General features: G+C 49.7%; 1 protein-coding gene across 1 annotated transcript; it reads right to left on the bottom strand.

The window, feature by feature from the left end:
• Positions 1–6238: 6238 nt before the first annotated feature.
• Positions 6239–8547, bottom strand: LOC131571908 (olfactory receptor 14J1-like). Its single transcript, XM_058824658.1, has 2 exons — positions 8426–8547; positions 6239–7194 (listed from the first exon to the last, which is right to left on the bottom strand). The coding sequence occupies exon 2, from the start codon at positions 7169–7171 to the stop codon at positions 6239–6241; it is 933 nt and encodes a 310-aa protein (XP_058680641.1). The 5' UTR covers positions 7172–7194; positions 8426–8547.
• Between the last annotated feature and the right edge of the window lie 6234 nt (positions 8548–14781).

Here is a 14781-nt window from a genome sequence, read left to right as displayed (position 1 = left end):
ATGAACCCCAAAGTGGCCCCTTTTACCCTGTCTGTGATAATGATAAAAATGATGACAAAAGGATTTAAAATAGGACTAATTAGCATAAAGGAGGAGAAATCAATAGCCACACTGGTCAATGAATTAATGAAGGGAGCTGTGTTACTTAGAACCAATGACCAATAAATTTTTTGCTTGCTAAAAATGCATAGATTCCAAAAAGTAAATATTAAAATTTGGTAATACAAATATAGAATAACAGTATTACAGATAAATTAGGGTAAATAATTATAATTTATTAATTCATTACTTGTTTTTACAGGAAAATGCATAAATTTTTAATTCTTTGGGATGTCATTCCGTAAGAGATGGTCCAAAGATCCCTCATCTGCCTCACAGCCACCGTCAAGGACAGAGATTGAAGCCCTCCCCAGGGACTGAGATGAGACCCTTCAAATTCTAACCCGGGGGTGCTGGCCTGACTGGAGCGGGATGCCTGCCATGGGAAGCGGGATGTTTCCCATAGGAACCAGTCCTGAAACAACGGGCCCTGCTCACTCCTGGCACCGGATTGTGCTGTTCAGAACTGGACTGTCTGTACCTGTTCTCAATGGATTTATTCTCCACTGTGCCCTCCATGTGCCATCCTGCCCCCCTCCCGGCGGTAGATTATAAAAGAGCCCTGAGTTAACCAAAGACTTTGAGATTCTCCCCAATGTGACCAGACGGATCTATTGGCCAGACCACAAGGATTTCATCTCTCTGTTGGTAGCTATTCCCCCCACCCAACCCTCCTTTCTCTCTCTCTCTGTCCTTTATCTCCTTTCTAATCCTTCTGTCGCATCTGCTGTGGGCACTCAATAAAAGGTGCATTTGTTTTGATTGAATGTCCCCTGATGTGTGTCTTTAGGTACTGGAAAATAATGATAAATAAAGTACACATAGTTCATAGTATAAAATGTAGACACCAGCCCAGGGGCAGGGAGTGTGCCTCTGTCTGACCTCTGGCAGGCCAGAGAAAAAATGTTATAGAGAAGAAACAATAAACAACCTTGGAAACCCGAGCCGAAGAATTCAGACTCCTTCTTCAAAACACCAGGCTGGGAAAAAAGGATTCTCAGCGTCATCCCTGACTGCAGGGAACCTGAGATGGGCTATCTGGGCTGTCTGGGTCAACATTAGAGTAAATCTGGAAGTTTTGATCTAGCAGTATTAAGTCATGGTGCTCGGGTCTCATCTTTTTTCTGGGTGCTGTCAAACACTAACCTGGTATTACTCCCTCTAGGTGTTGGAAAAGAAATGAAATTTAGTGAAATGTTTAATTACAGTTTAGTTATGAGTTGTGTGCGAATTGGTTTGTTAAAAGCAGTTTTGTAGCCGTTGAAAGTGTGTGTTGGGTTTTGTGTGTAACCTAGCAGGTAGTCTTAGGAATTTAATAAATATTTAAACTAGTGTAGGAAAGTAAGAATGCTAACCTGTCTGAAGGCAGCATACAATGCTCTTAGAATAAGATAAGCAGAGGATTAATGATCTTGTTTGTGAACTAAGGAATGTATCACAAGGGATCTGTGGCTAGGCAAGGGGAACTGTTTCTTGGAGACCTTGTTATGAATCGCATGTGTAAGAGGGAAGCACCCATACGTGATATTGGGGCTCGGACTTGGGACGCTAGTCCACCGGATCCCCGGGCCCTTAATAAAGCACCCACAAAACTTATCCGAGTTTTGTGTCATTTATCAATCGGGCAACATAGGGACTGATTCTTTTATCCCTCAGGTCATCAGGGACCTGTAATCTCTCATATTCCTTCTCACCTCTTCTTGATTAGGGTCCCAGTCAGGCTCCACTGAAGGCATTTTTTGGTCACCTGGGGGCCCGGGTTGGTTTTCACCCTCCTAAATTTGCATTCCTGCAGTTCTTATTAATTTTCTTGGGAAAATAAATAGGATGTTAAAGATGGAGTTTAATTCTCCCCATGTATAAATATTAGGGCTAAAAATGGATCAATTTGATTTGCTATTCCTACTGGGTCTTCCACTAAATTTCACAATTCTTTCTTAAAGTTTCTAACTTCGGACGCAGTCAAAGGAGCGTTTACAAATCCAATCTCACTGGCCACCCCACCCATGGGAACTTCTCTGAGGGGGAACAATTTTTCCACTTTAGCTGCTTTGGTGTTACAACATCAGCTGTGGAGGCTGGCTGGGTAGCTTCACTCTTGGGCATGAGATTCTGAGATGTTGTTTGGCTTCTCATTTGTGGTGGGGAGGCAGAGCAGGAACTTGCTGGTGAATAAGGGCTGCATGAGATGGCAGAGGTAAGGGGACAGTAGTGAAGGGCAAAGAGAGTAAGGAGAGGGTTGAGGGGAAGATGGTGGAGGTATGACTGGGTTAGGAGGTGGTAAAGGAATGACAGCTGGGAGAGGAGGAGGAATTGGGTCCACAGCAAGAGGAATTGGAGGAAGGATTTAAGGTACTGCAAGGGTAGGAGGGAGGAAAGTGATCAAGGAGGTCCCAGTTTTTGTTAGGCTTCCCAGCCTCTTCTTCTACTTTACTAGCTTGCTTTCCCTGTTTTAATTTACAGTCTACTGTATTTTCCTCTTCTGAGTTGTACTTCAGCCAACAGGTGACGTTCTGAATGTGATGGGCCTTTTGCAGGAACTTGGGGAAAAAGGAAGGTGCATCATCTTTGGACAGAGAGCGAGGTAACTCAGGGAAGATTTAAGGATGTTCTTAGGTCATGCAGAAAGAAAATTAGAGAGGTGAAAGCTAAAGGCTTACCCAGGCCACTTCTGTGAAGAATAATAAAAAGATTTCTATAAATAAATTTATGGCAAAAGGAGGTAGAAGGACAATCTGCATTCATTATTTGGGGAGATGGGGTTACCAAATGTGAGGGAAATGCCCTAAGGGTTAGGTACCTAACCCTTCTTTGCCTCATTTTTCAAGAATAAGACAGGTTGTCCTAAGGACAAGTGTTCTCCTGAGCTGGTGGATGTGCACAGGGAGCAGAACAGCCCCCTGTAATCCAGGAGGAAGTAGCTGGGAACCTGCTGAGCCACTCAGATGCTCACAGGTGTCTCTAGGAGCAGATGGGATCCATCTCAGAGGGATCAGGGAGCTGGTGGATGAGCTCCCCAAGCTCTCCATCATTTACCATCAGTCCTGGCTCAACAGGGAGGTCCCAGAGGACTGGAGGTGCCAATGTGAGCCCATGCCCAAGAAGGGCTGGAAGGAGGAGCTGGGGAACTCCTGGCCAGTCAGCCTGACCTGGGTGCCTGGAAAGGTTATGGAACAGATCACCTTGAGTGCCATCACAGGACACCCACAGGATGGCCAGAGCCAGCCAGCATGGATTTCAATATCAGCACAGATGATCTCCATGAGGGGACTGAGACCAGCATCAGCAAATTTGCAGATGACACCAAGCTGGGTGTGAGTGTGGATCTGCTGGAGGGTAGGAGGGCTCTGCACAGGTCCCTGGACAGGCTGGATCCAGGGCCCAAATCCAACAAGGTGAGGTTGAACAAGTCCAAGTGCCGGGCCCTGCACTTTGGCCACAACAACCCCTGTAGTGCTACAGGCTGGGGACAGAGTGGCTGGAGAGCAGCCAGGCAGAAAGGGACCTGCAGGGACTGATGGACAGCAGGCTGGACAGGAGCCATCAGTGTGCCCAGGTGGGCAAGAAGGCCAATGGCTCCTGGCCTGGATCAGGAATGGTGTGGCCAGCAGGAGCAGGGCAGTGATTCTTCCCCTGTGCTTGGCACTGGTGATGCCACACCTCAAGTGCCCCCGATTTACGAAGGCCATGGAGGGGCTGGTGCCTGTCCAGAGAAGGGCAATAAGGCTGGTGAGGGGTCTGGAACACAAGTCCAGTGAGGAGAAGTTGAAGGAGCTGGAGATGTTTATCCTGGAAAAGAGGAGGCTCAGGGCGACAAGGCCGTGGCCAGGCACAAGTTGGACTTGATGATCTCCAAGGCCTTTTCCAACCTTGCTGATTCAGGGATTCTCTGAAACCACCCTTGGAGCAGTTGCACAATGAGCCCGGGGCCTCCTCTTCACAAGCTCCAGCAGCCCAGGTCCCTCAGCGTCTCCTCCCAGCCCCAAAGCCCATCCTGTCAGTCCTGCAGAGCCTCTGCAGCTCCTGCTCATTGCCCAGAACAGGGAGCCCCAGAGCCAGACACAGCAGCCCAGATGTGCCCCCCTGGCCTGGGGTGCCTCTGGCAAAGGAGCAGCACCAGGCACTGCAGGAGCCTGCAGACAATTCCTGCAGCACTTGTAGGATGATCCTTCTGCCCAAGGGACGTTCCCATGGGGCCAAGTCAGGAACTGCAATGGGGAGTGGGGCCAGAGAGGAAAGGGCAAACAGGGATGGGCTGTGTGCAGGGGAAGGAACAGCGATGGGCGAGAAGAAGAAATCTGTGTCAGGAAAGAAGAAAGAAAGCAAAGGTGAAGCCAAGGAAATGCTCAGGGCAGTTTGGGGGTGGCTGCCAGGCTGCCCTGGCTCTGAGCAACAGCATCTGCAGTGGCACAGGAAATTCCCAGCTGATGGGAACAAACTTTCTGGCTGAGTGCAGAGGCCAGGACAAAGCTGAGTGGTTTCCCTGGTGTCCCCCAGCCCTTGCTGGCCCCAGGGGCTGATGGCATTTGTGCTCCCTCAGGTTCATGTCCCCACACCAACAGCATGCAGGTGCTCCCCCTGCTCTGTGCAATGCAAAGAGGGGCTGCTGAGGCAGTGCTGCCGTGTCTGTGCCTGCAAGGATGGGGCACCTGTGTGAGCTGGGGGAGAGGCCAGGGCTGCCAAGGAGGGATGTTGTTGGCTGTTATGAACAAAAATTCGGTTAATATTTTTTTGTGAGAAAAAAGTTGCCACTACTGCTGGGCTGCTGCCTGTGTTATGGTAATTACGGGTCATTGTCGTTAATGGTTGTTTTTGTATTAGTAAAAGCCCTTGCTGGGGCGAGTTAATGGCCCTTCTCCTGAGACAGTAACGGGTGGAGACCTTCCTGAACAGTGAGGAAAAGAGACCTGGAGGGGGGGGTTATGCAAAGTGACTCCAGGACCAGCATGCTTTGTGGGACCTCCGACTCCAAACCCACGGAGAAACCCCAAAAACAACGAACCAAATAAGAGTTGAGAGACTGGAGTGATGTCTGGACATGAGGAGCTGAGTGCTGAGCCTGCAGAGATGCAGAACACCTTTGGAGCCTCTCGCCCTGACCACGGGAGTAGCCCCCGGAGATGAGGGCCTGCTAAGACAGGCAGCAAAAGCAGGAAGACCTGTTGAGGACCACCACGCCCTAGAGGCTCCCACGAGGACGGGATCCCCCAGCTCTGCCCCTAGTGCACAGAGCTGTGCATATCCTCCTCCTCTGAGCCGCCCTGGGAGAGAGGACGGACGCTGCAGACTCGTCGAGCCGCCCAATCCTCACCTGATCACTTTTAAGAAAGGCAATAAAAAGGAGAAGAAGTCTCCTGGCCCTGTTTATTTCATTGGCTACTCCGTGAGGACACTCTGGGACGCTGCCCTGGGCTGTCCAGCGCACTGGGGATGGATCAGCCCCTGCTCTGCTGCTCCTTCCCGTCTGCCCCAGGGCCCTTGCAGAGCACCAGCCATGCTGTTTGCCCCCAGCCTGCCCACGGCCAGCCTGGGGCTGCTCACGAGGCTTTTTGTGCTGAGCATTGGCCTGGGCATGTTCTTGAGAGAGCCTGGGCAAGGAGCCTGGAGCCCCCAGGCCCTGGGCTGAGGTGTCAGCGCTGCCCCAGCAGTGCCCATGGCCTGTCCCTGCTGCAGCCCCAACACTGCCACCCCCAGGGCTGTGCCCGGTCCCGAGAGCACTCAGGCCCTGCAGAAACACCAGGGCCACCAGGGCAGTGGGTCAGGGCCATGGCAGCAGCACTGGCAACACCAAGTGCTGCTGCTGCTGGGCACAGCTGCTGGGCCAGCGCTGATCTGCCCCCAGCTCTGCACACAGACATTGCTGCTGCAGCTCCAGACAAGGCAACAGAAGGGGCATCTGTAGTTAAAACTTTGCTGGGAGAGCCTTTCGTTCATTTACAGTCACTAAAAGCACAGCTACTCCTTGACAAGTCTGGGGCCACAGGACAATTTAAGAGAAAGAAAATGAGAAATGGAATAAAGAAAAGCCTAGATTTAGAGACAATAATAAAAACTAAAACAGAGGGGAAAAAAACCCAAATCAACAGAACTATCCAAGATGACTTTTATTATAGATTATTTGCAGAATCTGGCCAGCCATTTAATGTTTCTGAAACCATCCAGTCATCAGTCTCCACACTGTAGCCTTGAGCTCCTGGTTCCTCAGGCTGTAGATGAGGGGGTTCAAGACTGGAGGAACCACCGAGTACAGAACTGACACCACCAGATCCAGGGATGGGGAGGACATGGAGGGGGGCTTCAGGTAGGCAAAAAAGCCAGTGCTAAGAAACAGGGAGACCACAGCCAGGTGAGGGAGGCAGGTGAAAAAGGCTTTGTGCCGTCCCTGCTCAGAGGGGATCCTCAGCACAGCCCTGAATATCTGCACATAGGAGAAAGCAATGAAAACAAAACAACCTACAGCTACAGAGATAGAGAAAAGAGAAACCTCAATTTCCCTGAGGTAGGATTTGGAGCAGGACAGTTTGAGGATCTGAGGCATTTCACAGAAGAACTGGCCCAGGGCATTGCCATGGCACAGGGGCAGGGAAAATGCATTGGCTGTGTGCATGAGAGCATTGAGAAAGGCACTGGCCCAGGCAGCTGCTGCCACGTGGGCACAAGCTCTGCTGCCCAGGAGGGTCCCGTAGTGCAGGGGTTTGCAGATGGACACGTAGCGGTCGTAGCACATGATGGTCAGGAGGAAATACTGTGCTGAGAGGAAGAACATTATGAAAAAGAGCTGTGCAGCACATCCAGTGTAGGAGATGTCCCTGGTGTTCCAGAGGGAATTGTGCATGGCTTTGGGGACAGTGGTGCAGATGGAGCCCAGGTCGCTGAGGGCCAGGTTGAGCAGGAAGAAGAACATGGGCGTGTGCAGGTGGTTGCCACAGGCTACGGCACTGATGATGAGGCCGTTGCCCAGGAGGGCAGCCAGGGAGATGCCCAGCAAGAGGCAGAAGTGCAGGAGCTGCAGCTGCTGCGTGTCTGCCAATGCCAGCAGGAGGAAGTGCCTGATGGAGCTGCTGTTGGACATTTTTTCACTCTGGCCATGGTGGACTGTTGAAAGAAGACATTGACAAGTGCTTTGAGTCAATCCTATGAGGTTATTTTAGGAATTCCCTCAAAACTACTTTTCTATCTGTGGGGGAATTTCACTAAGCATTTTTTATTTTTGATTTGGTTTATGCTTTTGAGTTCCTTCCTCATCTTCAGCATTGCTCTCAGCCTGAACCCCGGGGAAGCCCAAAAGGCAAAGCAGGTCTCTCTGTGCCCCAGTGCAGTCAGACCTACTGTTCCCACACAGGTGCCCTATGCCTATTACATCTCCTCTTATTTCAGGGTGATGAAATTTTAAACATGTTTAAAAACAAAAGTGGAGTTTCTAAAGACTCCAGTTTCAAAGTCAATTTCTCTAAGTCCGTCTCTCTTTCCCAGTGCACCTGAACAGAAAGGGATACCAAGGATGCGTCTGGCTCTCTGCTGCCTGTAACTTTGCCTACTTGGAGCTGTTCCTCTCTATCCAAGCCTTGTCCCTGCCAGTGCTGCCAGAGCCCAGCCAAGCCTTGGGGGCTCAGCTCTGCCCTGCAGACCCCTCCCATCACAGGGCACTTCCCAGGGGCATCTCCGTGGCAGCAGGGCCTTAAGGGCAAGCCAGACAAACAGAGATGCTGCAAGCCAAGCTGCTGCTGCTGCTGTCTGTAGGGAGAGGAGGCTGAGGAGGCACTTTCTGAGGGAGATCTGAGGCACATCTGCTGATGCCCAGGCTGACAGTGCAGGAGTCTCAGTGACACAGCCAAAATTGAGAGCCCCTTTCCCTTCCCTTTAGGAGAAAGCTGAGAGAAGCCCTGGCCATGCAGCACCATCTCCAGAGCAGGAGGAATCTGCCCTGATGGGGGTGGCTCCTTCCACCTCCAACTTCTCCCCTGCAGCGTCCATGGGGAGATGCCAGGCAGGCTGGGAGCTGCCCCTGGCAGGTGGCACATGCCCTGGGCTGGCCAAGAGCCCTGAGGGCTGCAGGAGCTGCTCTGCAGGACAGCCCTGGGCAGCCCTGGATGCAGCCCCAGCTTAAGCCCCTGCAGCCGTCCCTGGCAGCAGGAGCCGTCCTGCCCTCTCCCTCTGACGGTGCCCAGGGCAGCTCTGCTCTGCATCACATCCTCCTCCTCCTCCTCCTGTGCCACAGAGAAACTGAGAGAGTCCTCCTGACACATCCCCCAGGCTGTGGGGTGTGCTGGCTTCAGGAGATCCCTCCAGGAGCACAGGGGACATTGCCCTGCACCCACACACTCACCATGCACAGGGCTGTGAAGATGTTTCCCCAGGTGAAGTCTCAGCTCAATGTCTTCCCAATCCTGATTGCCTTCAGCCTGTCTCTGCCTGGCTCCTGTCCCCTCAGTGCCTGCAGGCAGAGCCCTCAGCCCTGCTGGGCTGGGAGAGGAGCTGGTCCTGGAAGAGCTGTTCCTTTAAAGCTCAGCAGCACAGACACAGCACAAGGACCTTAATGAGCCTCTTGGGGATTTGGTGTTGTTACATCAGACTCATTCCCTGAGAGCATCTTCCAGAAGCTTCTCAAGAACTCAAAATTAAATTTAGACTCCAAAGTTTCTTGAAGTTTTAATGGGTCCCACTGAGGGACACGACTGGGAAAGTGTCTCCAGGTTCCTGTTAGAGCAGAACACTGGAGGCAGTGATGACAGCTGGGGCAAACAAGGCAAAGGTGTCTCTGGTGCTGAGCAAAGCTGGATGTGTTTCAGGAATGCAAAGGGCCAAGGCCTGAGCCCCAGCCCCTGGCCAGGCAGATCCTGTCCCTCTCTCCTTGCTCAGGGCTCTTGCCGGGATGGGCACTGGCATGTGGGGATGTGCAATGGCAAGGGCAGGAGCATGGGGCGGCCCCTGCCAGGCTGCTGAGCAGGGACAAGGAGGCAATGAGGCCCCAGGCCTGCAAGGGTTACTTGTCTCCTGCTCCCGCCTCAGTGCTTTCCTTTTTATTGAAAAGAATCATCCCTCCTTCCCAGGCACCCATTGTGGGAAAACAGGACTCCCATACTAATAACCAGTATGATTAAGCAGAAGCCATTGATTGTTTATGTTATGCACTTATTTGTACATTCTAACCCTACTGCATAGACTGATCACGCTCTTCTTCATTGGTGTATCTCTCTTGTCCTTGTGTTCTGCACGCACTTCGCAGGATATGTGATTGTTTCCAGTCCAGGTGGTTCACAGCCTTCTTTTATCGAGTTCTTCTGGTCCTGGTATTTTGTTTCTCAGCCTTTTCTTTCTTCATTTAGCACACTTTATGTCTTAGTAATCTTGGTGAATTCCAGAGGGCTCTGATAAGAATGACTACAAGCGACATGGCTGGTGCACAGTGTGGCCTAAGTTGCTCAGATACATTGCTACAATTCCCCCTTCTTCTTCTTGCACCAGCCAAACCCTTTTTACTGTATTTTCTACCAAGCAGGTCAGCAATTTCACTATGCATGGAATAGCACAAAGCAATGTAATAATAACTACTAGTAATAACAAAGCTCTCTTTAAGGTATCTTTCAATCATCCAGTTATTCCTCATCCCTCAAACCATTCATCCAAGCCCCAGTCATTGAGAGTCAATTTCTTCATGTTGTCTTCTAGTTGTTTGAGTTTCCTGTGAATAGAAGAGAGGTTCATAAAACACATTCCTTCAAAATTCTCACACCTGTGCCCATGTGCTAACAGCAAAAAATCTATAGCAGCTCCATTTTGCAGTGTGCCATGTCTATTATTATCTAAATCAGTGTGCATTTGATTTAAAATAGCTGAACTTGTGTCCACTGTGAGAATCCACAAAATCAGAGGGTTTCTGGAAAGCTGCAAAAGGCAGGCCTCAGAGACAGCAGAACTGTGATTAGAGCTAAGCAGCAGCCATGAGATAAATCAGCAGAAAAATTATTTGAAAAGTAGAAAAGCAAGGACAAATAGAACAATGGTCTGTGTATTAATGCTTGTCTAGAATAACTCCTTAAGATACAGAAAAGTTTTTCTGGCAAGATATTAGGAAGTTTGAAGCTTAATAATGCAGCTCTGTGCATTGTGTTTTCAGGCTTACAAGCAGGTATTGTATTCAAAATAAGTAAGCATTGTTTTATCCAAAGGTACCTGTGCTTACAGGGGTTGGATAGAACTGTCAATATGCTTTTGCTTTGTGTGATTGGTCAAAAAACTTATAAAGTAAGTTGTAACATTAACTTCTTGGTCTGCTGCTTGGGATGTGAGTTGATGGCATCTTCCCACTGTCATAACCATGTAATGAGACTGATGCTGAAAAATAAAACAGCTCAAGGCACGTTCCACAGCAGTCCTGTCCTGTTTGTGATTTGTGCATAGCCCCCAGCTCCCTCCTTTCACAAGAAAGACTGTGCAAAGTAGTTTATGTTATTCGAATTTCATTAATTCTAATATCATATCTATTTCATGAATTGCTCTCAAAAAGAACCAAACCCCCCTGTCTTAAGGCACTTTCATACCAACATGTACACACACCTCAAAGAAAGACCTCCAGTACTTGACCAGAATCATGAATGTAAAATTATTGAAGGGCAATAGCCTCTCATTATGTGGGGGAGAGGATATGCTTGTGTTTCTACAGATACAGGACCCCAATGGATTCCCAGAAGATTTATCAGTCCCTATGTAGACCACAGATCCGAAGACGACCCCTCAAATGAACACAAAGTCAGCTCCCTCTCCCACCATGCCCCAGAAGCAGCTTTCTCTTGGAGATGAAGAAAAAAGAAATTCATCTATCCAAACACTGTGGCAAGGACACTCATTGCACGTAGATATATCCCACTGATAACGTCCATGTCAATCTCAAATGCAGACACACCCCTCCCTTTTCCGTCCCTCTACCAGTGACCCTTTATCTCTACCGCTCCCTCTTTCCCCTCTTGAAACTACTCCCTTTTCCCTGCCTCAAACTTCCCTTAAAAAAGAGAAGGCAGTGACTGGGAGGAGTTGTTAAGAACTATAGGGGGAACTTAAGAATATTTAAGGATGTCTTAAAATAAGTCAACTAATGTGTGTTTTTGCCATATACAAGTGAAAACTACCCAGTGGGAAAGAAGAAGTATGATTCTTTCTGCAACATCCTCCAGGGCACCCTGCAGCAGTACCAGTGTCACCGTTGCCATCGTCTTTATTCAGCCCTCATCCATATCCAAGTGACCACTATTACAGCGACCTGATAAGGTCTTCAGGGTGAGAGAAGTGGACGAGAATCTTGTTTCATGATCAGAAGGCTAGATTTATTGATATATGACATATAATACATTATTACTATACTAAAAAGAATAAAGAGAGAAGTTGCAGAGGCTGCTAACCTAAGAATAGCATAGAAAAGAATGAATAACAAAGTCCAGCAGAAAGGAAGGACAAACTCTCCTGTGAGTGGTCAGCAAATCCAAACACTCACAGAAGACCAATCACCGCTGCACCTGTTGCATTCCACACCAGCCGATAACAATTGTTTACATTCTTCTTCTGGGGCCTCAGCTTCCCAGAAGATGAACAAATCCCAAAGAAAGGATTTCTATGAAAAAATGTCTGCAACAGACCACCAGCTGGATCGTCCCTCAGCCAAAACAAAACATCTGGGTCACTTTGTCAAAGTCATTAAAGCCAGACAATCTATGCATGGCCATGGGAAGCATAGACGATCTGCTCTCAACATGCCTGGTGGGAGCTCCCCTGTCACCAAATGACAACCCATACCTAGGTAAGAAACCCAACCCCGTGGACACCTGGGACAAATGGACAAAGATCCTCCCACACCATGTCTCCACAGGATTTGCTTTTCCAGGCCCAGGATGGTGTTCTGGGCAGTGGCATGAGGCACAGGGTAGGTTTCCAACCATCCAGTGGTGGCTTCCACCATGGTGAGCATGTAGCGCTTGCCCTGGTGTGTCTGGGGCAGTGGGATGGAGTCAATCTGCCAGGCCTCCCCATACTTGTACTTGGACAACCGCCCACCATACCAGAGGGGCTTCACTCGCTTGGCCTGCTTGAAGGCAGCACACATCTCACAGTCATGGATAACCTGAGAAATACTGTCCATTATTAGATCCACCTCTCGGTCTCATGTCCACTTATAGGTGGCATCTCTGTCCTGGTGACCTGAGGCATCATGGGCCCATCAAGCTGGGAACAACTCCCCCTATGCTGCCAATCTAAGTCTATCATTGACACCTCTATCTTTGCAGCCTGACCTACCTGCTCATTGTTTCGGTGCTCCTCACTGGCCCAGCTCTTGGGGACAGGGGCATCTACATGGTGGACATTCACAGATAGATTTTCTACCCGAGAGGCAATGTCTTTCCATCCATCAGCAGCCCAGATTGATTTTTCTCTACGCTGCTGGTTTGCCTTTTTCCACCTTTCCAGCCAACCTGACAGAGCATTGGCTGCCATCCATGAATCAGTGTAGAGGTAAAGCTTTGGCCACTTCTTTCTCTCAGCAATGTCCAGGGCCAGTTGAACAGCTTTGAGTTCAGCAAGTTGGCTTGATCCACCTTCTCCTTCAGTAGCTTGTGCAAATGTTGTGTGGGGCTCCATACGGCTGCTTTTCACTTCTGGCTCATCCCTACAATGCGACAGAAACCGTCAGTGAAAAGCGCATAGTGTGCTTCCTCTGCTGGTAGCTAATTGAATGGTGGAGCTTCTTTAGCCGTGTCACTTGTTTCTCTTCATCAGTGAGACCAAAGTTCTCACCTTCCAGCCAGTGTGTAATTGTCTCCAAAATCCCAGGGTGATTCAGGTTTCCAGTACGGGTGTGCTGTGTGATGATGGCAATTAATTTACTCCATGTGGCATCGGTGGCATGGTGGGTAGAGGGAACCTTTCCTTTAAACATCCACCCCAGCACTGGTATTCAGGGTGCCAGGAGGAGTTGTGCTTCCATGCCAGTCACCTCTGAGGCAGCCTGGACTCCTTCACAGGCAGCCAAGATTTCCTTCTCTCTGTAGTTGGCTTCGGACTCTCTGTAGCTTCGGCTCCAGAATCCTGGTAGTTGGTATTGAGTATCCGCATGCACCATCTGCCAAAGGCTCCAGGACAAGCCACGGTTCCTAGCTGCAGAGTAGAGCACATTCTTCACCTCTGGTCCTGTCCTGACTGGGCCAAGGGCAATTGCATGAGCCATCTCCTGCTTGATCTGAGCAAAGGCTTGTTGCTATACAGGCTCCCAGTGGAAATCATTCTTCTTGTGGGTGACCAGGTAAAGAGGGCTCACGATCTGGATGTGCATTCTCCAAAAGCCTATGGCACCTTGGAAAGCTTGTGTTTCCTTCTTGCTGGTTGATGGAGACATTGTTTGGATCTTACTGATGACCTCAGTGGGAATCTGACACAGTCCATCTTGCCACTTTACTCCCAGGAATTGGATCTCTTGGGCAGGTCCTTTGATTTTGCTCTTCTTGATGGCAAAGCCGGCTTCTCGCAGAATCTGGATGATCCTCTCCTTTCTGAAACACTTCCATTGCCATGTTCCCCCACACAATGATGTCATTGATGTACTGCAGATGTTCTGGAGCCTCACCCTTTTCCAGTGCAGTCTGGATCAGTCCATGGCAGATGGTGGGGCTGTGCTTCCACCCCTGGGGGAGTCGGTTCCAGGTGTACTGCATGCCCCTCCAGGTGAAAGCAAACTGAGGCCTGCATTCTGCTGCCAGAGGAACAGAGAAAAATGTGTTAGCAATGTCTATAGTGGCAAAACACTTTGCTGCCTTGGACTCCAGCTCGTACTGGAATTCCAGCATGTCTGGCACAGCAGCGCTCAACAGTGGAGTCACTTCATTCAAGGCACGATAGTCCACTGTCAATCTCCATTCTCTGTCAGACTTGTGCACAGGCCAGATGGGACTGTTGAAGCGTGAGTGGGTCTTGCTGACAACCCCATGGCTCTCCAGCCTATGGATCATTCTGTGGATGGGGATCACGGCATCTTGATTTGTTCAATATTGCTGGCAGTGCACCATTGAGGTGACAATTGGTACTTGTTGCTCTGCCACCCTCTGGAGTCCTACTGCAGATGGGCTTTCTGATAGGCCAGGCAAGGTGGTTAATTGATTAATGTCCTCTGCCTCTACAGCAGCTATTCCAAACGCCCACCTGAGTCCCTTTGGGTCTTAGTAAAGCTGTTCCAGAGGAAGTCTATGCCCAGAATCCACGCGGCCTCTGGGCCAGTCACAATAGGATGTTTCTGTCACTCCTTCCCAGTCAGGCTCCCCTCAGTTCCCAACAGGGTCAATTGCTGTGATCCCCCCATCACCCCAGCAATGGAAACAGGTTCTGCCCCCACATGTCCCGATGGTATCAGGGTACACTGCACACCTGTATCAACAAAGGCGTTGTGTTTTTGTGGTTCTGATGTGCCAGGCCATTGGATCCACACCATCAGGAACATCCAGTTTTGCTGTACCTCTTCCTGGCTAGAGGCAGGGCCCCCCTAGCCCTTGTTATTATTTCTTTCCTGGGCATACATACTCGAGGTACTTTCAAGGGAATCTGACAGATCACACCTGGTAACTTGGTCATGGGAGGTTGAGGCCACCTTCACTGTAGTGGAACTCCCTCAGTTAGTGTTTCCCTCCTTGAGTTGATGCATCTGTG

This window comes from Ammospiza caudacuta, unplaced genomic scaffold (assembly GCF_027887145.1).
Source record: "Ammospiza caudacuta isolate bAmmCau1 unplaced genomic scaffold, bAmmCau1.pri scaffold_61, whole genome shotgun sequence".
NCBI lineage: Eukaryota > Metazoa > Chordata > Aves > Passeriformes > Passerellidae > Ammospiza > Ammospiza caudacuta.
Note: the sequence above shows the minus strand (reverse complement) of the source record. Positions and strands in the feature narration are given on the sequence as shown.